The sequence below is a fragment of the Tiliqua scincoides genome, chromosome 8, assembly GCF_035046505.1.
Source record: "Tiliqua scincoides isolate rTilSci1 chromosome 8, rTilSci1.hap2, whole genome shotgun sequence".
Classification (NCBI taxonomy): domain Eukaryota; kingdom Metazoa; phylum Chordata; class Lepidosauria; order Squamata; family Scincidae; genus Tiliqua; species Tiliqua scincoides.
Window position 1 is genome coordinate 53049193 of NC_089828.1, and position 23482 is coordinate 53072674.

The 23482-nt window shown below is 43.6% G+C and overlaps 1 protein-coding gene across 7 annotated transcripts in view; it reads right to left on the bottom strand.

The window, feature by feature from the left end:
- Positions 1-3479: 3479 nt before the first annotated feature.
- The window catches only part of MSI2 (musashi RNA binding protein 2), a 474139-nt gene continuing 454136 nt past the window's right edge, over positions 3480-23482 (bottom strand). For 3 of the 7 annotated variants that reach the window (XM_066636689.1, XM_066636687.1, XM_066636685.1), the window contains 3 exons: positions 17668-17822; positions 14876-14953; positions 9388-9476 (listed from right to left, as the gene is read on the bottom strand). In XM_066636689.1, the coding sequence (XP_066492786.1) occupies positions 14912-14953; positions 17668-17822 (197 nt within the window). In that variant the 3' untranslated portion in view covers positions 9388-9476; positions 14876-14911. Of the gene's footprint in view, positions 9477-14875; positions 14954-17667; positions 17877-23482 lie in introns of all 7 variants that reach the window. The other 4 variants (XM_066636688.1, XM_066636686.1, XM_066636683.1 and 1 more) reach the window with 2 other exon arrangements.

Sequence of the window (23482 nt, forward strand, 5' to 3'; positions counted from 1 at the left end):
CTCTGACCCCTGCCAAAAAAGACTCTGAGATGGAAGCTCAAATTACACCTTTAAACAAAAATAAATCAAGAGCCACAGGGTGGTGGTTTGCATTGGGACCGTGGCAACAGGGAGGGAATATGTGACCCCTTCACCTTATGCCACAATACCACTGAACATCTAAGAGAACACTCATTCAAACCTGAACAATCTCATATGAGTAACATACCTGCAAGTGGACAAAAATTCTGTAGCTTTATGATTTATTTTGTCAACTAAGATGTGGAGCTCAATGACATGAATAGAGTAGCGGCGTCTTTTTATTACAGTGGCAAAGGAAGCAAATTTCTGTGGCATCTCTGAATGGCCCTGTGCGGGAGTGGTGGCAGCTACCCAGCTGCAGTGAAGTCAAATCAATAAGGGAGTTGAGGGTGGAGCGTGGCCCACAAATGTTGCCATCTCCGAAGGCGCGCTTATTTTCTGATATTTGGGGGGAGGGAATGGGTCTCCCAGATGCTCAGGCAACATTCCCCGTCTGTCTGTGCTGCATTGGCAGGAAAACGTGTGATGCATAGAAGGTACGAAACAAGGAAGAGTTGGAATCTGGTGATCTTACCTCCAGGCTGAGGGCAAAGAAAGCCCTTGTGCTATCATCCATCTAAATGGGGTGTGTGTGTGTGTGTGTGATGATTTGCCACACAAGGGAGGAGTGTGATCAACAGTGTCTGCTGTAGAGTAGGAACTCCTGTAGAGTTTCTAGCTGGACTTCTAGTACAGTAGTAGGTTGGATTTGACATTCATTAGGTTTATCTCCAAGCAAGATGCTTCCCTGGTTAATTCTGCATGGATGCATCACCTCCTCCCCCAGATCAATGTCTAGCTCAGGGGTTCCCAAGTGTGCATCGTGACGTCTTACAGCATCGTGGCACACTCACCGGCTCGCTGCAGGATGCCCCCTGTGGCCTCCCCTACCTGATCCCCTGCGCGCTGCATTTTGGATTACACAAAATCTTGCACGAATTGGGCACTGCCATCTTGGATCTCACAAGGTTTTGCAAGATCCAAGATGGTGCTGCTTGGTTCAGCCAGGAAGAAGAGGCTGTGGGGCTGTTGTGACCCAGGTCAGTTTGGGAACCGCCAAGGCAAAGTGTGGGCGCATCAAGCCTATTTTGTAAAGCCAGCATAATGTGTGGTTGCCTTGACTGCTTGCATGGTGAGGAAATCCAAGATTTTGTACAACCACTTTAATGTCCAAACTCTCATGCTTTTTGGAGCATGTGGAAAAACCGTCAGCACCTTAATACTGGCTGAGCTAAACTGAAGGGAGTTAAAGAAATAGATTTATTGGAGGATGATTATTTTTCTCTAGTACCTCTTTATGGAAATTGCTGTCTTGGCTCGTAAACCAGCATAGATCAGGCTGTTGCAGAGTAAATGACTCTGTTGCAAGAATTTTCAACAACATGCGATAATGGAGGGTGAGGGGCTCACAAAATGATCCCTGGCTTGAGAATAGGGGTGTTGCAAGTCGGTTTCTATTTTTATCTGTGGAAAGCCGGAGAGTACGGGAGCACTGTTAATTACATCTTAATTGTTTTCATCCGTTCCTGAAATAGTTACCTCCTTAAGACCTGGATTCCACTAGATGCTGATCTCTAGCTTTTCTCTTAGAAGAAATGTTGCGGCAATGCCCTCCATGTCTTCTTCTGGGCCTTCTCCCCCTCCGCAGGGTGACCTCCACCGTTTCACTGATGAAATCAGGTGTCTTCTCACCAGAAGGCCTCCCCCACAGGACCCTGTTTGGTCCAGGCTGCCTTTCTTTAGGCTGCAGGAGCTGGTCCTAGTCTGAGTTAAAAGTCAAGAAGGTAGTGGGGGTTAAAGCAGGGCTTCTCAAACTTTTGTTACTGTGACCCGGGGTGTGTGTGTGTGTTTTATTTTATTTTTACAGCTTTTGATTTCATCAGTGGTTCTTCCTATCCACTCTGCTGGAAGGGGAGATGGAATGGTCCACATGCTGCGAGAAGGAAAGAGGGCATCAGGTGGACACCAACCCACCTGTAGAACAATAACTTATTTTTAGTTCTTCAGAGGTTTGCAATCCCCTTCCAAGGTGCTGGTTGTGACCCTCATTTTGAGAATCCCTGGGCTAAAGGGATTTTAGAAGGGGGAAAAACATCCTACAGCAGTTAGGGTGGCTGCTGAAAAGGTAGAAAACAGGTACACCAAGCACAAGCCACCCATTCCTGCTCCTCTCAAAGGTCCAGGAAAGGTCTTTGGCTGCAGACAACGCTGTGGCAACCCCTGCTAACAGAATTTTGTCAAGCTTGTGTGGCGTATTCCTTAGAGAATAGAAGCTGGGGGACTTGACCTCACTGGGTGACCTTGGCCTAGTCACAAACTCTCATCCGACTTGACCCCCTCCAGTGAGCTCTACCAGTGAGCTATCAGCCTGTCCCAGGCAGTGCCCAGAACTGATAGTAGCTGATCACTAGTTTATAGTCTGCATTTGTGTTAGGGGCTCCTTTTCATCAATCAGATTAAACACAGCCAACAGTCAATTGACGAAGGAAGTACTCCTGTTAGTTAGGGGTAGTGGTTATATTTAACATTTAGGTAGTCTTGAATGCAAGGACTTCTGCAAACTGCAGGTGGAGGTGCCAGCTCAGGGCAAAGAAAAAAAAACCCCACAGGAGGGAATGCCTCTAAGATGGGGCCTGCTGTTTCACATGCATGCATGTCCTAAAACTGAAGCAAGTATGTCTCCAAGTAGTTTACTCAAGTACAGGTTGAAACAGGGCTGTACAATTCAGTGGACAGAAGACCCCAGGTTCAAACCCTTGCAGTATCTCTAGGTAGGACTGGGTTCCTCTGGCTGAAACCAGTGGAGGGGGGGGAACACGGACGGATGGGGAATGCTGCCTGTAGCTAGTATCACCCCTGGTGGGCAATGATTCAACTCAGTAACCATATTCAAGTGTTCATTTCCCTTTGGGGGAAACTGCACGTGGGCTTTCTGGGAGTGTGCCCATCATTCCGACCAACATTCAAGGATCTCTCCCCATATTCAGTGTTTATCACTGCAGGGAAACACTCATCACAGGCTGGGCTCTACCCCAGATACTCCACGAAGTCCTTGGAGGGAGATGGTGAAAAACATCCATAAATCCCAGTAGCCACAATGTCACCAATATCTTTCTGAGCTTCAGGAGGCTTCCCTGAACATGCTCCTTTTAGCACTGTGATGGATAAAAATGATTAAAGAACAGAAAATCTAGTTATCAGGAAAGGGACCTTCATGCCAGGTAGGTTTGTGTCTCCTCCCAAGCAGATGGGGGGGACGGGACACACAGAGCCCTGGTGTAGCTCTGGTGTTGTCTGGTGTAGCAAAGTAATTAAAGAATGATTGACTAGCCAGAGCATATGGGTACCTTTTGAGATGAATGTGGGTTAGGGGACATTCAGCAGTTAGGCGTCAGCAATAAAAACCACATGACACAATGTTGTTCAAAACAGATTTTTATTTTATTTTTTTTCTGAGACAAACACATTGATTTTCTGGACCACAGTAGAGGATGGAAACCTTTCACAAACTTATTTATTTGAAAATACAAATATAAAATTATACTTTCCACATCTGTGATGTGAGAGACCCCCATCCATGTAGTATTTTTACAACAGGGCTTCGGAAAGCCATACACAGAGACCTGAAAGATGCTTGATATATATAGATACACGTATATATATATATGTATGTATATATATATTTATATATGTATATAAAAAGTCACTACCAAAGTTCGCATCAGTTCATACTAAAATATAAAAGGGAGGGGCTAGGTCTGGCCACTGTGTCGTAGTCGATTAAGGACATCGAGAACCACCTGAAGATGCGGAAAACTTTTGCATTGGGTCACTGATGGGATTCAGAAAACGTGTACAACATATACAGTGAGAGTAGTTGTGATCACTACAATTCCACATGACACTCACATCCCACACACATGGCGGTGTTGGCATATGTACAGAACACAGGTTATTCTATAGCACGGGTGACTTGTATTTTTTGTCTGAAACAAGGTTCTGTCGAGACGATACATTCTGATTGTTTGGTAAGCGGTGAACAGATCGCTTTGATTTTGAACTCCTTTTTATTTTTTGGTAATTTTTTATTACAGTATTAAAGTATTGCTTAGCTTGCAGAATCTCATGTAGTGCTTGCACAGAGAGAGAGAGAGAGAGAGAGAGAGAGAGAGAGAGAGAGATGGATTGGACTTAAGATTCTGCGCACTTATGAAACTCTACAGTGTATTGATGCAGATTTTTGGAATCTGCCAGTGTGTCTAAGGCCCCCGTCACTCAAAACGTAGTTAGACCAGCTTCAGTTTGCTTTTCCAACCATTTTGCTTTTCAGAAATAAAACCCAAACTAAAACACACAGAAAGGAAACCTTTTGAAACAAATATACCCAAGAGTAAAAAATAAGTAGTGTTCTTTTTGTAAACAGTTTCATTTTTACGCAATATATATTACACAACCATGGCTGACCTTCAAGGAAAAAAAAAGTCGTAAACTATATTGCTTTAGTCTTGTTTTATGTTGCGGTGAATTAGATGGCAAATGAAACAGGATGGTATGGGGTGGCTGGATTCAGTAGCCCTCATTCACACTTGCAATCAAAAGAGCTGGACAGGGTTAAACAGCCAGGCAGAGGAGAAAAGGAAAATAAAAAGTCTGTACACCTTTCAGGTCATTATCATTATTAATATTAATATTATTATTACCAACAATTACCCAATGATTTGACTAGCCTAGCAAGATGCGTGACATTCATTGGTGTGCATGTGTGAGTGTATACTGCTGTACAAGGAGGAAAAAAAATGACAGTAACAGAGCCATGCTACCTTAAAGTCCAAGCTACAAATTCAAATTAAAACGCACATTATGCAGAATAAAGAAGCAAAAGGGACAGGTTGCTCTTTGTTTTAATCAAGTCAATTTCAATTTAAGATTATTGGGCAGTGGGGTTCTTTTTCCTTTGGTGGGAGGAGAAACAAACCAAAAGAATGAAAAACTCCAATATCTAATGGGTGAAATTGCTGGCAAAAATTTAATAATAATTTTAAAAGTGCCAGGATTTCACACTAAATCCTCTCCAAACAACTAGACCCCTTTCAAATTCTATCACCACTGAAAAGAGCAGTGAAGTCTTGGTGGCTGAATTTCATGACCTGTACTATGGTTTTTAAAAAAAAATCAAGGAGTAATTATGCATGAGGCACGAAACAAGCATTTTCAATGCTCTCCGCAGAGGTGCGTGAAATATCTGTGGTTAGATACAGACCCCCTTTGTCTCTATATCAGTAGATATTCAGTTCCTGTTTGCACCAGTCACCTGTAACCTTTTGGTTTTTGCTAACAAGGCAAAGTTTGCAAGGGGACACTTGCGTGCCAGCTACGAAATTGGCTGGGAGGGTGCTTTATACCTGCTCTGCTTGACTAAAATAAAGATGCAGCTGAACCTGATGTGCTAAAAATTAATCTTGTTCCCTCCATTTCCCCCCTTATATATATAAATAAATCCCCAGTCCCTCAAAATGGATTTTTCTACATGTGTGCGGGAACGAAAAGTGAACCTTAGTCTAGGAGACCACTTGGAAAACATACCAGATTCCACAACAGTGTGCTACGGGCCACGGGGGGCGTTCCCAAAGGTATAGAAACATCTAAAACATATTCACACAGGTTTTTTTCTTCTGAGCATTTTTTTTAAAAAAATAATTTTTTTTTCTCTTAGTAAAATCATTTTATTATACCATGCCTCCCTCTTTTTTATTATCTTAAAAAATAAATTAAAAAAATCCAGTTTTGCATATCTAGCGTTAGCATTTAAGGTAGTATGGCACACCCTCTTTTATAAAAGTCAAAGGGTGGGGGGGGATCTACAAAATGCTGCAAGGAGCTTTGCTAGCATTTTTTTTTTCTTTTTCTTTTAACCTTGTGAGACCTTTGGTTAGTTGAAAAACCACATGAGATCAGCAGAAAGGAAAAACAAAATGCACGACCCAAAAAAAAAAAATTAAATTAAAAAGAAAAACCTGCCCCAAATCATTAGTATTTCTTTTTGTCTTAAATAAGAGAAAGTTCTATCCTTACTGGTCCTAAATCTGAATAACTACATCTATGTATTTAACCTTAATTACGATACAACTACCAATATGTACTAGAAGAAGTAAGAGAAGAAAAGAGTGGGGTGGGGAGGGGGGTCACTACACTAGCATTAAAACAGCACTCTTACAAGATAGTCAGTCGTTTTTATACATTATTAACATACAACAATGATCAACAAAGAATCTTCTATGAGGTGATGGGGAATGAATGAGGAGGAGGAGGAACACATGGTAGTATACAGTACAGGCACAAGCTTCCGGGGAACGTCGTCCAGGACAGCTCAATTGAAATGAGTGGGAGTTGTGTGGTGCCCCCTCCCCTGCCTCCGGGCAGGGGGACAAAACTCCCCGTCATTTGAAAAGGGCTTCCAGGGGTGAGTTCCTGGTGGATTGTACTCTGGTGTTGTCTACAATGATTAAAGAGTAATTAAAAAAAAATTCCCTGACTTTTTTTTTTTTTTTTTTTTTACACACTGACTCTCAGGGAATTTGGTTTGTGATTAATTACTTGTAAAGAACAGTTTTTATTATTATTATTTTTAGTGTACTACTTGATCAAGTCTCAATATTTTAAAAAGCGTCCAGCATTCTGGTTTTTAAACCTGGTTGTTTTGAAATAAGAAAATAAGAACCTAAAAACATTATACAACAACCGAAAAGGAGGGAGGGGAGAAACCCATGATTGGGGGGGGGGGACTGTTTACTTTGGGTTGGATCCAAAAGTACCCTTCCGTTAGCTAAAAGGCCTCTTTTGCTGATGGAAGAGCAGTTTCTGACCTGGCAGAGAAGCACTGTATGAGAAAAGTGATCTGCCCCACTGGTACTTACTCACTACAGTCCATATTTTCCTTACTCATGGGTTCTCAGTCTGTGTAATGCAACCCCTGGTGCACTGTGCACACAAGGTCTTCCATTATCTTTTGTGCAAGAGTTTGTGGCACCAGGGCCAGTTGCAAGGGCCCTTGGCAAACTGCCCTCCCCAAGCCTCTCCCACACACCCCCCAGAAGGGTATGGGCACAGAGGTGGTTGCAGAGTTCAGTAGGAAGCCCTGGGCAGCTGCCCAGTAACACCGACCTTGCATGGACCAGTACTAAGACTTGGTGTCCTTCTGCTCCTGCTTCTTTGGGTCCAAAACTTGGAAAAACAAGGGGAAAAAACCCAACCAACCAACCAGGGATTTCCTTCCCCCTCTCCTTTTGGTTAGCATTATGGTGCCTCGGTGAGTGTTTCAAAGATGCCTTGCAAAGATAACTTGTCTATCGAATTCTACATTAGCCTACTTGTTAGTAAAATTTACAAAAATAGGAGTGCAGCAGCTTTTTTTTTCTCTCTTAACAAATGTCGCATTCAGTGTCTGTACTGGCTGTACCTAGAGTACCAAATTTATAAACGTAACAATTTAAAAAAATATTAATAAAACTCGTCAATATTAATGTTCAAAAAAAAAAAAAAAGAATATATCCACTATAGTTATGCTTGTAATATCACCTACTGCGTTGTACTTCGAGTTTGCTGTTGCCGGCCTATTGACCCATATTTAAAAAATTAAATTAAAAAATATCCTTCATAAGTCTCCTCCCCAGCAGAGGACCATCGATAACAGCCAAACATTAAACATGTGCAAATCAGAAATTGTCAGTTTTTCCCTACCAGTCACAGTGCAATGATGTTTTTATACATTTATTTATTTATTTATTTTTATTCTGTTTTTCATCTACAATAAATTAATCTTCTCTTGCATCTAGGGTGATAACTTGTAGCACTGAGGTATTCAGAACAAAATGTTTTCTTTAAAAAAAAACAACCTTGCTTTTCCTAATTGGATAATATAAGAAAGAATGGATAAGAGGTGAGAGGATGCAAGCGTTAACATCTGCCGCCCTCCCCGCAGCTTCGGAGCTTCCAAGACTACTTTTGACTTGGTCGGAGCACTGCGGGACGCACAGGGCGACTGAAATGGCTGGACAGTCAGGTTATTGGAATAATGGCTAAAAAAAGTGTGCTTGAAACTTTTAAATACCTTTTTAAATATTAAAATTGTAGCTTTTTCAGTCTTGGGAAAAGCAGTTTTGTGTTTTAAATTAAAAACGTAACTAGACTGTTCCTTTGTAAGCTGTGTACAGATGTCTAGTCAATATGCTGGTGTGACGCTAGTACAGTTCTAAGGTCTAACCCCTACAGAGCTAGTGTTGCCCTAACTGCTGTGGGCCAGCTCCGGCAGTTGGTCTCAAAAGCTTCACCACGTGAGGGTGCAATCCGTGAGAAACAGCTGCTCGCACAGTGGGAGCGGTGCAGGGACAGTGCTGCTCTTGCACCCGCACGACACTTCCCGCGTGTTTCAAGAGCCTGCGGAAGCCAAGGTTCTGACGGATTGCTTCTCCGATTCTTTATCAACTCCTTCCATTCAGTACAGAAACTGCCTTAGCCTGACTCCATCACAAAAATATTATGCATTTCTCTCTTTTTTTTAATAGTTTATATGTAAGTTAATGGAATTGTATTTACAGCATTTTTTTTCAGAAGTCACAATTTCAAAAAACCTTATATCGCCTCTTTTTTTTCAACAACAAAAAAATGCACTTATAGAAAAAGGACACAAAAAAACTTTGTGGTCCTTACCTTATTGCCGAAAATAGATATAATTAGGTTAACTAATAAAAATAACTGCTAGAGATCCTGCTACTGAGCCAGCGTCCCGTTCCCCATACGGCATAAAATAGAATATTTCTGCTCACTCGCCTCACTTGCTCTACTTCTAAAATTCAGTGTGTGCTAAATTCCACCTGAAAAGATTCTTTTTTTTTTTTCTCCTTCTTTTCAGCTTTGGAATCGGTACCAGTCCGCTGAAAATCATGTACCATTTCAGCTTTCTTTAAGCAACAAAATTACATAAAAATGAAAGGGGGAGGGGAGAGTTAAAAAGAAAAGAACCCTTAATATATAAACAGTTATATTATGGTTAGGCTTTTCCTAGATACACAAAGTAGTAGACCTACTGACTACAAGCCTATGTCAAAATACTACAAAAAGGTGATTAAAATAGACTTCAAAGGGGGGGGGGAACCTATCAAGAAAAATAATAAAATGAACCAAATGGATTATATACACATTTTTCTTTTTAAAAAGCTGTTGTTCTATATAGTACAGCAGATTCATGAGATGATAGAGATTTGAACAACCCAAGTCCGCTGAGAGTCACCTCCAGTTTGTGAGGGTTATTTGGTGATGATGTAATGCTCAGAGTCTGATGATAGTGATGATGATGTATCACCTAAAAATGGGACCATTCAGAAACTTCTCCCTGTCTTGCCTGGACATCCAGATATACTCTACAATGGATAAAAAAAAGAGAAACAGATAAAAGAAAGCAATTTCCTCTAAACTCACACACATGCACACTCGCACACTCTCCTAGTTCTAGTGGAGCCCCTTGGGAGTGTGATGCTATTACCTTTGCATGTGGTGTGTCAGTAATATTACAGACTTCAAGATGTACCACCAGACTTTTGCATCAATGGGGTGAATTTTGCATCTTACAGCTTGGCTGTGGGTATCCCATGGGGCTGGTATTAGGGGTCAGCAATGTCGGGCAGAAGACCACTGTCATTCCCTAAGAGAATCTATGTGCTCATAATCAACGTGACTGTCACAGAGCAACACTTTGGGCCAGGACAGCAACTCTGTCATCACTTCCCTATCAGATGTAAGGGAGTGGCAACAGGATGCAGGTCTCTTGTTGTCTTGTGTGCTCCCCGAGGCATCTGGTGGGCCACTGTGAGATACAGGAAGTTGGACCAGATGGGCCCTTGGTCTGATCCAGCAGGGCTCTTCTTACATTCTTCTCTCCCATCCTTTTTGCCATGGTAAGCCCTACCATGAATTGGGGGTGGGGGCTCATCCAGGAGGAAGGGAAGCCAGTGGAGAGCTGTGCTAAGAATATAAAAATACAAATTCTGGTGCAGAACGTTGTGGTCTGTATGAATTATGCAGATATGCCTTGATAGGTCTCCATTTGCATTATTTGTCTTAAGTAGTTTTGTGCCCCCTTCTAGTTTCTGAAAGCTCACCAGACAAGTGTGGGCATATGTTCAAACATGTCTTTTTTCTTTTTAATTTGACATTCTTAGGGAAGTTGATTTCCATAGCCAAGGCCTTTTGTGTTGTATTACCTGGAATGTGGAACCTGAGATTTCTTTTTCTGCTGCTGTTTTAATGGGAGCTTTTTGCATTTTATGGTTCTGTTTCTTATTGATTGAAGTAGATTATTTTTATGGGTTTTTTTTTCCCTGTTGGGGGACACAGCCTTGAGTGCCTCTCTTTTTGGAGATGGGAAGGCTGAGCTATCAGAATTTGAATAAATAAATGAAATCTTCCATCTTATGGATGTAATCATGACTTCAAAGAAGGGCCAACCTGAGTGTGGTGGGGCAGTCATGTGTCTTGCCTCTGTGCACTTCTCTGCCCTGGGCACGTATAAAGCAGTGTGTCTGTGTGTCTCTATTAATTTTATATTGGTTTCATTTCCCCTGCTAGCCACAATGGACTTACAAGTAGGGACTCTTGTGGGAAGGCCAGTATGCTAAGCTTCTTTTCAGGCTCGTGTACAGAATCATGTACAGCAGCAAAATAAAGGGCAGAAAATGGAAAAGGGGGCTGAAAAAGGTACCAAGCAGGCAAGTTCTGCCATAAAGCCAAGGATTTGCAAGGCCTTATCATGAAGGGTATGTGCACAGTCACACTGCAGGATTAATAAGGACTCAGAATCTAGAATCTGGTTTCCCTTGAATCCTACAAGTTGAATCCCTCTAGATTTTTCTGTTGTCTTGCTGTCCTTAGCAAGAATGGGGCGAATTTCATGTGAAAAAGCTTCATACTACTTTGCTAAAGGCGGAGTTCAGGTGTCAAGACCTGCTATAGTGTAACAGCCATTCATTTCAACTGAGCCTTCAGTACAAGAGGAGTTTGTCTGAACTGCACCACAGATAAAACGTGGCAGGCTTGGATCTACTCGAGACAAAACTGGAAGTGCCTGTTTTTTTCCTCTTTTTTTAAGACTTGCAGAGGCTTGGAAGGCCCAGCAGAGGACTCCCCAGACCCCTCTAGACCCCCCCAGGACCGCAAGCGCTGGCTGCAGGTAAGTGAAAAAACCCCTCTCGTCCCTGGCAGCAGTGTGATCCTGGGGATTGTGCTACTGCCTTTCCCCCTCCCCCACAATAAATTCCAATGCTCCCAACTCCTTGGTAGGAGTTTGCAGAATTATGTGTAGAATAGTGCTTCTCAAACAGCACCTGGTGGCATAAGAGGCTTGACTATTTGAAACCTGTGGTTAGCCTTATTTTTCAAAAGGCTTATGGGAGACTTTCAAATAAGGCTGCCTGGTCTACTGGTGGGACTTTTAGTTGGTATGCCAAAGGTCCTGGGTTCAAATCCCTAGCAATATCCTGCAACTGGGGAGAATGGGACTATAACTTTAAAGAGAAAACAGTTTGGGCAAGGGCTATGGCTCAGTGGTACAGCACCTGCTTAGCAGAGACTGAACCCAAGATCTTCTACCGACGTCTCCAGGCAGGGCAGAGAAATGATGGAGAACTGCTGCCAGACAGTCCGTGTTGAAGAGACTGACCTAGATGGACCAATGGTCTGATTCAGTGTGAGGTAGTTTCCTAAAATCAGTAAGGCACAAGGGCTGCCTAGCACCTCTGAGCTGATTGCCAAGCCTTACTGCAAACCGTCTTCCAAGATGCCACTGCAGGGGGTTCTGAGCCAGGAAATCCCTAGTTCAAGTTGTACTACAGCCATGGACCACGGCTGTGACCTTAAGCCAGTTATTCTCAGCCTCAGAATAATACTGGAATATGAAATGGGAAGCCCTTGACAGTAAGCAGGGGGCCTGAACCTGTGCTCCACTTTGGGAGACTGGCCTTCACAAAAGCCAATCCAACCGTCACCTGCTCACTGTCTAACATGCAGTCAGCTTGAAATTTGGAGGGCTTGGGAGAAGGTGCAGATGAAACAGCCTTACCTTTTCTGCCTGTTTCAAAGTATTGTCTGCCCGGTGCTTGCTGGCTGCTAGTCACCACTTTTCTCCCAGAAAACCCTGAAAAGTCCATGATGTTGTGATACAGCTTTGTTCTAGGGTGTGCTGGGAAAAAAAGAGGCTGCCAGGAAGGGTGCCATTGCTGTGGCAAGACCACCATTTTGCCCTTCCAAATTGCTGAAATGGCTCCCAAAAGATTGACAAAATAGCTAGCAGATGGGACTAGTCTCTGGGGTTTCTCTATGCACCTAAGTTGCTTGTGAGCTGCAGTCCCAAAAGTGTTTTACCAGTTTCCTTACAGAAATGATTTATTAGTAAAGCAATGTTAAGGATTCTTTGCTTTTTGCCTTGTTAGTGACTGATTACAGCTGCAAAGGTTGTTGGAAGTGTATAAGATGAATTAATATAAAACTGGTTAATGCAGAGGCCTTGTTAGGACCAAAGCACCCTTTTTTAGCATTGCCTAATGTTTGTGTTGGAGCCCATGTCCTTCTGTGTGCCTCCTGTTTGTGAAACTGGGTGGGGGGATGTGTGGGTAAGCCTTTTCAGTGGTGGTCTGTTCCCTATGGCACTCGCTCCCCAAGGCTCCCTCTTTTTGTCACCCTTTGAAGACTTATTTACTCTCTCAGCCCTTTTGGGATGGTTTCGTTTTCTGCTCTTGCTCTCAATCTAATGCTATGATTTTATTTGTTAAACGCGTACCTTTAATGTTTTGTTTTGTTTTAAAATGAGCAGTAGCCTTGCGTCTCTTTGAAGGTGAGGTGGAAAATAAATATAAGGACACAGGACAGGCAAAGTGGGGGAGTGAGAGCCATTCTGAAGAGTAAAGGCTAAGCATTTGGGGCCTTTTAGTTTGGGGGAAAGATGAGGAGGGGGTTTATGTGTGCCAAATATCCTGCGTGGTGTAAGTGTGAAGAAGTGGAGAGTTATTCCCTCTTCTTTCTTAATGCTCAAACAGAATAAGTCCATGAAAATGAATAGCAGTTGACTCATGGCGGGTAAAAGGAAGGACATCTTCACCCATTTGATAATTAAGTAGTGGAATTCGCTGCCACAAGCTGTGGTGTTGGCCACTGGCTTACTTTACTTTAAATGGGAATAACTTTCCAAGGGATTTAACAGATTTGTGAAGGACACCTGTCAGTGGCTGCTGGTTATGGCAGCTATATAAAAATTCCAGACTCGGAGGACAGCGTACCTCTGCATATCAGAGGTTGCTGCCAATCCCTAAAGTCCCTGCCTACTGTGCGGTCACTTGTCAAGAGAATTGCTGCCTTCTCTGGACACTCCCTTGCCACAGGCTGCTGAATCATTCCAGGGGACGATCATGAAGGAGATGGCCAGGAGGGCCCAGGAAGGCTATGCACGTGGTCATGGCCCCCTTGGGCCTGGGAAGCAACAGAGGGACGGGCTATTGCCTTCAGGCCTACTTGTGGGCTTCCCAAAGGTATCCAGCTTATCTTCTGTTGCAGAACAATTAAGGACACAAATTCAAGACAAAATCTTCTTTTACTCCCCGTTAACTTATATCAACCTCCTGGTTCCACATTCCCATCAGGCTGCATTTGAACTATGATGATGGTGAGTACAGAAGGGTATTAATGCTCATTTGAGTGAATGTGCCTCAGGGATGAGTGTGAAACACTTTCTCTTTAAATACATTCATACCGCACTAGCTTGGTAAAAGGGGGGGAAGTGGTTCCATATTGCTTGGAGATTGAGCACAGCTTCAGTGTTGTGATACCTTTCAAAGCCCCCTTTTTAAAAAACAAACAAAACAAAAAACAAACTCAGCTGTTCCTGGTCAAAATAACCAGCAACAGTTGGGTCACTTCAATCACACACTTATTCACATCGCTGACACTCAGAAAGCCCTCCACAACTAGTGTGCCAGATTTCTCAAATTGTGGCAACTATGGTTTTAATCCATGCACCAATTTGGAATTTAGAACACATGCTATAGATCGAGCACATAATTGTGATTAGCAGCAAAATATGGCATGTACTGTACTGTATTTATGACATTACAATATGTGTTTAGCTTAAACTGGTCATGGACTGTTTTCTATGAGCTGTCTAGGCTAGATCTTTGCTACTGGGACTACACAAAAGATCCCTTCCCCCCAACCCCAAACTGGGGTGAAAAACCAACAGATCTGTCGAAAAGGGCATGGAACTGGGCAGGGATCCGAATGGTACATTAAGATAATACTTTCAATTTGCTCCAGTTTCTTTCCTTCCTTAATTGTGGTTGTTGCTCTGTTAGGTACCAACAGTGTACTACGGTATTTGGCCCAGCCTTTAACTGGGCTTCCTGCACCAAAGCACACACTTGGAAAAATACTCTCTTTGCAAACCTCGAGGTCATTTTCCTGGTACTTTTTAGTATGAGCTTGCTTCCACAAGGTTGAGGAAACCTCAATGCTCCAACAGGTTTGAACTATCACAGATGATTACATAAAAACATAAATTACATAAAAACTGGCCATTTAAAACACTCTCTACAAAAGTAGCTCAGGATCCCTTTTCAGTTTCCATTCCAGAAAATTGATTGTTTTTTTTAAAGTCTTGCAAGGAAAAAAAATAATCAAAGACAACATTTGAAATAAAAAGTATGCATGTAACAAAAAAGAAAATATGGCAAGAGAGAAGGGACACAGTACAAAATACAAATGCTATAGACTAGAATACCTCCAAGTGAGATGGCAACCAACCCTGTGTAACGTTTCAATGGTATCCATTTGTAAAAGCCGTTGCAATCAAAGGCCCCTAAAATTGCACAATTGTTAAGGTCATCAGTGCGATATATGGGAAGAGAGTGATTTTTATTTTTTGCAAGAAATTATCAAAAATCTTGAGAGAGAGAGAGTGTGTGTGTTGCCAGCATGAATTTTTTTTAGAAAAGCTGAAGTCTGGACTTCTGTCCCTAGACTTCTGTCCCTGCAAAATTTTCTAAGGCCAGGTGGTGGTAGTGGTCTTATTCACCTCCTTAAAGAAGTAAATTTTGGAATGGCATTTCTGAGGCAGCTGTTAGTAAATGGATGGTGGGAAAAGGGTATTAAAAGGCAGCCACTTTCTGCAGCATGTTATTGGACGTGACATTAAAGAGCTCCCTGTCTGCAGGTTTATGCAAAATAATCTTAAAGCCATGTTAGTGCAGACAAAGCACAATGCTGAGCGCTGTATGAGGAGGAGAAAATCAGGCCACTGCAAAGGTCAACAGCCTGCACGTGTTCAAGAACAACCAGATCTTTTTTCTTTAGGCAAAATATGGAAATCAGGGGCGCTCTGTGTGGTAATAGATGGCAGTTTAAATTGATGTTGGTCTTAACAGAAGAATAATCTATATTTCACAATACAACCAATCCAATGGGATTTGCAAGGTAATCAGGTGACATTACAATTGGAATGGAATTCAACACAAATTCAGTTTATCCAGGTGAAACGTCCTCTGCTCACGGGGCAAAGAACCATCTTTTAAAGTGGCAGCTCTCTTATCCTTAGCAGATGGAGGGCAAGTGTTTGTGCCAGCACAGTGATTGTCCCTAGCCTTCGTGGTGTCTCTTTTTAGATTGTGAGCCCCTTTCAGACAGGAACACATTTTTTTATTCCTTCTGCTACATAAAGTAGTATATAAAGTGTCTTAATAATAAACCCGTTATTTAAAAATGCAGGGAAGTAACTTACATTACGGAACTTTACCTGCACTTCTGTCGAACAAAATGAGAAGGGTTCCTCCACATTTGGCCTAAAGCGATTTGGTTAACTGACCTGTTATCAGAGACCACTGAATTGTGTCATACATTCATGCTAACACACACAGTTGGAACACAGTACCATTGAGGGAAAAACACCATCACCCTTGCATGCAAATTTGTGAAGCAAAATTTCCGCTCCGCAATTAGTAGCCACACATTACTGCCAAGACATCTTTGACTCATTTGAGGACATCTGTGTTGAAAACTTGGTAACATTTTTGCAGGTTATCCAGTTAGAAGTAACACATTTATAGGTTGGATTCACATACCCATTTTTTTCTCTGCTGTGTAACAGTTTTTTTTTTTACTGCCACACATAGCTTAGTCTGCGAGTTGGACAACAACCCCAATGCACAAGGCTAGAGATAATCTGGTCATGTGAATCCATCTCCACCCCCATCCCCCATAGTTTACTAAGGTGCAAGACAAGGCAGCTTCCCATGCGAAATGTTATAAAACCATGCTTAGTTTCTATCCAGCTAAGATTAGGAGAGGCACTCAATTGGCTCAGTGCAATTAAAAGTGACTCCTTGCTTTCCAACATCAAATCACAGGAGTGCTCCTGCAAGTCCCTTCTTTGTCTGTCCATATGTCTGATTCAGACAAGAGCACAGGTATACCAAGCTGCTCCTACAGGAGTACAAATGCCTCTACGAGTAGCAAACAGATCTCTGCACTTCCCAGAGATACATTTTAGGGAGGGTGTGTTTTAAAATTAGCTTAGGAAGAGCCCACTTAGGAAGAGGTTTTATGAAAGAGGCAAGTTTAAGTACTCCTGCCTTTTCCAAATACTGACCTAATCCTTCAGTTGCTCACAGAGCTTCTATATTATGATTTCTCACTTATTTAAGGGTAACAAAGGTCCATATTAGATGCAATGAAGGAGACCCCCTACAGGAACCCTGAGTACTCCCCCTCCCCAAAATAAAACAGCCACTGGGATGGGGAGTTGATTTAGTTTGGGGTCATGGCATGACAGGAGAGGGTTAATTTCTTTGCTCCTACATCTATTCCACAATTTCGACCACCCCCTGAAGCTACTATTAGTCACAGACAGGAAAACTGTAAGTTTTCTTCATTGTGGCTAATGACTTCAGAATGGGGTTTGAATTGGGACTTGGTGGATGGGCTGAAGGGTTAGGCTCTACCCCTCTACTCCTGCTGCATTTTGAAGGATGACAGGAGTTTCAAATGTTGAGTTTGGACCTTGGTCTAAAGATTTAACGGAACCACTTCTATACAAGCAAAATGGATGCATTTGTCTGTTATGAAGCCCAGTGTCTCAGTGGAAATCTTTCTGATTCTCCGTTACAGCATAAACTGATACAACTGCGGTCAAATGGACACCTCTCAGCAGTTGATATTTATCTAAAAGAGCGCAAATCACATCCATTGCCTGGCAAAAGATTTGCATCTGGAGTCTGGCCGAATGGGGTCATACTGTACTTGGAAACTTGGGTAATAGTTCACTGTTACAAACAAACGACACTCCCAGTTATACAGAACTGGTGGATGGAGAAGGGCCACCAAAAGAGATTCCATTTGGCTTCTGATTGGCCCAACGTGACGGGCCCTGGAATGTGGCAACATTCTGTATGCAATGGAGCAGCTTCTCTAGAAGTGTGTCACCTGCCAGCAAGAAAGGGGCAAACGGCACACTGCCAACTAACTTGCCTCGTTTCAGGGCCTGAGAAAAGCAACAGGAAAGTGAAGAGGGCTACTTACAGCAATTCCGTGCCCAAAGCCGGAGCCAGGCTGGGGGCTGGCAGCACTTATGTAGTTACCAACACCGGAGTCTTGACTGGCTGTACCGTAGAGGTCCGCAACTGGGCCCGGGCTGTTTGCCCCTGGAAATCCTCCAGGCCGGGCGGGATTGGAGCCTGCCGGGGAAGCGGGTGCGCCAAAATTCGGTTGAGCACTGTAGCTATTCAAGACTGGTGTGCAGAGAATAAAGCCAGGTATGAGGCCAGAAGCCGAGCATGCACAAGTGTTACAAAGCCAAACACTTCAAACTGAACAAGGACAAGAAACAGCCTAGGTCCGACTTCTAACACTTAACCAAGGCCATGCGATAGGAGAGCCAGTATTGCGTCATAGTCAGCCCATACTACTAAGAAGCTCGGAGCTCCAATAGAGAGAAATATGTAGAGAGAGAGAGAAGAAAAAGAAAACATCCATTCAACACACTGCTGCAACCAGAGACTGTAGCTGCTCCGTTTCACCAAATTATCACAAAAATATGTATCTTTCAACATCTGATTTGATGCTCATGCAGTAGTAAAAAACGAGTTTTCTAGATCTGGGCATATCGAGACAGCATTCACATCCCATGCAAACTACAAAGGAACTAGTTTTAGACTACACATTGTGTTAATATTGATATTAAACGTTGACAGCAAATAAAGCAAGTCACAGCTAGGAAAAACTTTTTGCTTTTCTGTTTTCTGGTCATTTTTTTGGTTTTGTTTTTGGATCCACTGAAAACTTTCAGATGGAAAAATCATACCTACCCACCCATTATAAGCTCTCAAGATACATGAAGATTGGGAGGTTTGAAATGTTTTCTTTAAATAAACAAAACAAACAAACAAATGATATGCAATGGAACATCTTGGAGTGTTTTATATACACGAGAGGGTTGAGTTCCTTTTCCTTCTCCTTAAATTAAAAAAAAAAAAAAAAGGAGCCCTGTCTCCACCACCAAAACTGTTCTTTGGGCATTACCAGAACTGAATGTCTAGAAGCCAAAAATCACCCTAAAAGCTGATGAACCATGAAGCTTACTTGTTTCTAGAAAGAGAAAATGGTAAACAGCAATAAGGAAATCAGTCCCTAAAACCGGGCAGCTCTTTCTTACAGCTATCTGGTAGAAGAGGAGAAACTGGTTTTGGAGGAAAATTCAGAGGAAGATGTAGAGCCTGTGGTGCACCAGGACCCACCAGCTCACTTCAACTGGACGTGGGCCACTACAAGAGGGCGGGCCAGCCATCTTTGTACTCCGAGACCCGCCTTGTCTTTCGCAACGGTACTAAGACGGCAGGGAGATTTCTTCAGCTGATCGTTCTTGACCTTTAAATGTCTATGGCTTAATTAGGTTGAACAAGGTAACACTCAGATTGCTCAGAGTACAGCACAAACCTAAGAACTTGTGTTTTAGCAATGCTGCTATTAATTAGTAGTATATTCACAGTGCCGAGAGATATTTGATTTGTAAAGTAAACTGGTGGAAGTGTTTCAAAAATGCTACGGGGAAAAAGGAAGCGGGGCTCGATGCCGCAAATGCAGGTGCTCTGGTCTTCCCATTGCCAGAGCACTGCTCCATTCATCTAGCCAGGCAAAGTGAAGCAGGAGCCTGTAGCGTCGTGACCCACCTTTCTATTGCTCTGAATTTTGCAGCCTGCTAAACATGCAGACCTGCCTGTTTCCCCAGAGGTCAAAATGGCACGCAGCCTGAAGGTACGGTTGGGACTCCCTTCTAAGCTTGCTGAAGAAGAATATTTGGGACTTATAAACCTGTGGCACTTTCCATTAGTTCTCTGCCTGCATCTTGCAAATCTCACAACCAGACTTTGAGTCAAACAATTGTTTCTGTTGAGCAACTAGGAAGACCAAGGAACCATTACTGCTAATGGGGAAGCTGGGAGTCTTCCCACAGAGCCCTACAATTAAAACAGGAGTCTTCACCTCCCAACCATAATTCCTATGGAAAAAAAAACACGTTGAGTATTGCGTGCATGGATTTGATACACCTTAAGTCGCACAACTCCTGCAAGAAAAGCTAGCCTGTCAGCGCTCAACCAGCCCCACCGGGTAGCCATGAGAGCCACACTGCTGCTTATGGTGCTTCCCACGTCGCCGTGTCACCCCTGGCTAAATATTTTACAAATACCATCCTGCTTGAGACAAAACGGCAAGCTGCTGGTTGGCTCAGGGGAGGCGCCATCATTTACTGGGCAAATGGGGCAGCGGCGTTGCTGGGAGCTGGGAGAGGAAAAGGTGAGCGGGGTCAGGGTGGGAAAGAAATGAGACCTCGGAAAGTAATGCCATTGTGCTGGCCTGCGCTGGGAAAAAAACAAAGCACTTTAAAAAATATTAAAGATTAAATGTCAGGCTAACATTTGGCGTTCTCACTCATGGAGAAAAACATCCAGCTGAGGTATTCAGAAGCCCTTTATTAACTCACTAGAGCAGACTTTTCCTTTTTTCCTTTTTTTCCCCTCCCTGTTGCAGCAAAGTGGCTACAGTCCTCACTGACAGCTCCCCAGAAAGCCCCCCTTGCCCAAGCGAAAGACTGCTTGAGGCCTCTGGTGGGAGCGACACACACTCTCTCCTCCACAGGGGAGCTGCTTCAAGTCACCCCCATATGGAGGGTGCCATCCGGAACCAGGAGCTACACATCTCTGCGTGACGCGTGGCTCCCAGGCAGTTCAATCTGCCCCGCGCAAAGGCTCTTGCTGTGCAGCCGCCCTGATGGTGGAGTCCGTTTCTGCGGGCCTGTCAAGGAGGGGGCTGAGAAATTGTAATATTTGCAGCTGTTACAAGAGATGCTGGCCAAGTGCTCAGGATTCCTCCACCAGCTAACCCAGTAAGTATACAGTTGCAGGGCTCTGAACGTGGTCTTAATTGGGCGCTAACAAAATTTTAGCTTCTCCTGTTCCACTCAGACCTGCTGGTCGTGGGGTGTAGGTGAACTATTGCTGACCATTCCAAGTTCTGGGGAGCTCCTAGGACCTGGCATAGTCTTGAACTATACATGTTGGGGGCCTCTCTCAAACTGGCTTTCAGCAATCACGCTTGGGCACCTTATCTCCAGCACTGCAAGTGTCCTGCAAGTCTCACACATTAACTCTGTCTTTGAGGGTGACGTCCAGGCTGCACTTCCACTTGCTTGAGCACGTGGTCCAGTGACCAAGTGCAAAGGGGGACAGAGTGCCTATATCTTTAACTGTTGTACAGAAGAGGGAATTTTGGCAGGGGTAGCTCATCATGGAAAGGTTTAAAAAGCTGCACCTGCCAAAACTCTCTCTTCTATACAAGGTATAGGCACTCTGTCCCCCTGTGTATATAGTCACCCTATCCAGTGGGACCAACCCAAGCACCATGCCCAGTGAGGCCTTAATTTCACAGCTTAGTCCAAGCAGTTTTTCTCTGTGAGGGCTTCTTAGGAACGCACCAATGGTGTGCATGTCTTAGCCCCACCCCACCCCCAACTGCATTGTGATCAATGTTTGAGAAGCTCTCCCAATGTTCAACATTTGTCACAGCAGACAAATGCTGGTCACAGGGAGGGTGAAGTTAAGTGCACATGTCATCGGCCCACTCCCAGGGAGATGAACACCTGAATTAGGCTCTTTCCTTTAGTTCGCTCTTCTTTCAGCTCCCCTCCCCACAGTGCTTAGCCTGATTTTTACATTGCAAATGCCTCAGGAAAGGGAATCTGGGGCTGGCCCAAGAGGTTGCCATGTCCCCACTTTGCCATAGTTTACAGGCACACCAGCACTCAGCCAGAGCAGCTTTGAGGGTGCAAGCTCAATAAGTCGCTGCTTCACTGCAGGCCTCGCTGGGACTATGACTGTTGGCAATTCGTGTGCCAATTTCAAATTGTTTCTGGCTTTTTATAACCACTGTGCAACCACTAGACTCTTTCAGAGCTAGCAGGTGGGGTCCTGGTTGCCACCTGGCAGAACCACAGCAGTGCTTGAATTATGGGGTGGAGCGGTCCTTAATGAAATCCTCACACCCTGAGCCCCAATTTAAGCCACACCCTGGGGTCTTCTTAAGGCTTCATCATCACAAAAGAAGGAAGTCTGTTGGCCCCCAGTAATTTGACCACTGCCTAGGAGTGGGCTTAGGATTTGTGTCCAAGGCAACATTTGGTTACCACACCCAGAGGTATGTGATGAGTTAGCCACTATGCACCTCTTTCTAAGCAGAGATGGTGTGTGATTCTGTGGAGCGGAATGACTATCTGTTAAGGGGCAACTGTAGCCTATGTCAAGGGCTGGACACGCACCAGGTGCGCTGGTGCAAACACTCATTTCTTTAGTAAATGCAGTCAAATTATGATGCGCACAAGTTCTCTGTGGGCCACTGCTATCTTCCCTCACAGACTCTCACCCATCCTGCAAGCCATCTAGGAACTCATCAGAAGATGTTGAAACTTCTTCTTTCACAGCTGTTCACTCACAAATAGTACTGTTGGTACATTTTAGACTGACTGAACGAACACAATATATACAAAGTGGAAGATAATTTTCCATGATCTGAGCATCATTTTGCTGGTGTGCCACAATCTCAGAACCGACTGCCAAAGAAATGTGCGTGCCCACTGTGACTGTATACAGGGTGTGCCCACTGTGATCTTCAAAGACGTTTGAGAAGTAAAAGACGTCTCACCTTCTTTTTGTTCACAGCCTGCAAAATAGCTAGTTGCAAAAATTTCTGAGGAGGGTTTGGGAAAGCTGTTACAGAGCTGGTACTTTGCTGTAGGTCCAGTACATTACAAAAAGATGGTTCTCAAAACCATCACAGAACCTAAGACTTTGCAGAGAAACTGGCTTTTAGTCACGCATTCAAGCCAGGATGAGATGCTAAATCCATTTTTACAATACCAGCACCCAAATCCAGCCAACACTTCAAGGGAGATGTGTGAAATTACCACCAAAAAGGAAGGGAGGACTCACCCGATATGTGCTTCAGAAACAAATATCTGAGATAAGCCATAGACTGGAGAGGAGAGGGAGACTTCACCAAATTTAAAAGCTCAAAATCAATTCAGGGCTCAAGAGAGAACAAAGATATTATGGGGTATGGATTTTTCTGATGTTTCTGATTTTTCTGAACTGGACCACAATAAGAGTGGAAACCAGCTGTAGCTCTTTGTCCCCTGAAAATGAGTTTCTGTAGCTTTGCAGCCTGCACAAGGAGGGTGGCAAAAGTTTTGTGTGATCCAAGCATAAGGCAAAATACACTTTGGGTGCAGGAAGTGTGGGGAGGTCTGCTGGGTTAGGACGTGTCTAAGAAAGCAGAGGTACAGGGTGTCCTCAATCCAAGCTCCACTCCCCTTTTCCCAAACACAGCCAGCTCACTGCCATCTCTTTAGATTCCGCTATTTTTCCTGGGAAGACTTGGCTTCCTCCCTAGCCTCTGCCCTGGGCTCTCTGCACATCAGATCCCATTGAGATGCCCTTGTGGAGAAGACAGTATATTTGCTGGCACTAAAATGAAACCTGCAAAGAGAAGTGGCAGAGGCCGTGATTTCATGTGTTTTTGTGAGTCAAGGTCAAGAGAGCAGTGGAAGGCATTCTTACAGGTCTGGCCGCAGGAAAGACTGCAGGCCTCAGCGCAAAGGACTGCAAGTAGGCCTTCCTTTCAGCTCACTGTTGCATGGATGCAACATAATAATATGTTGGCCAAAAGCCAACAATTGGGAGTGACATGCATCAGGTCCAACGTAGTGTGCCATTAACATTTTTTGTTTTCCTTGGTACAGTGAGGCTGCACTCTTGAGTCCTCACACCTGAAGTCACATATCTTGATC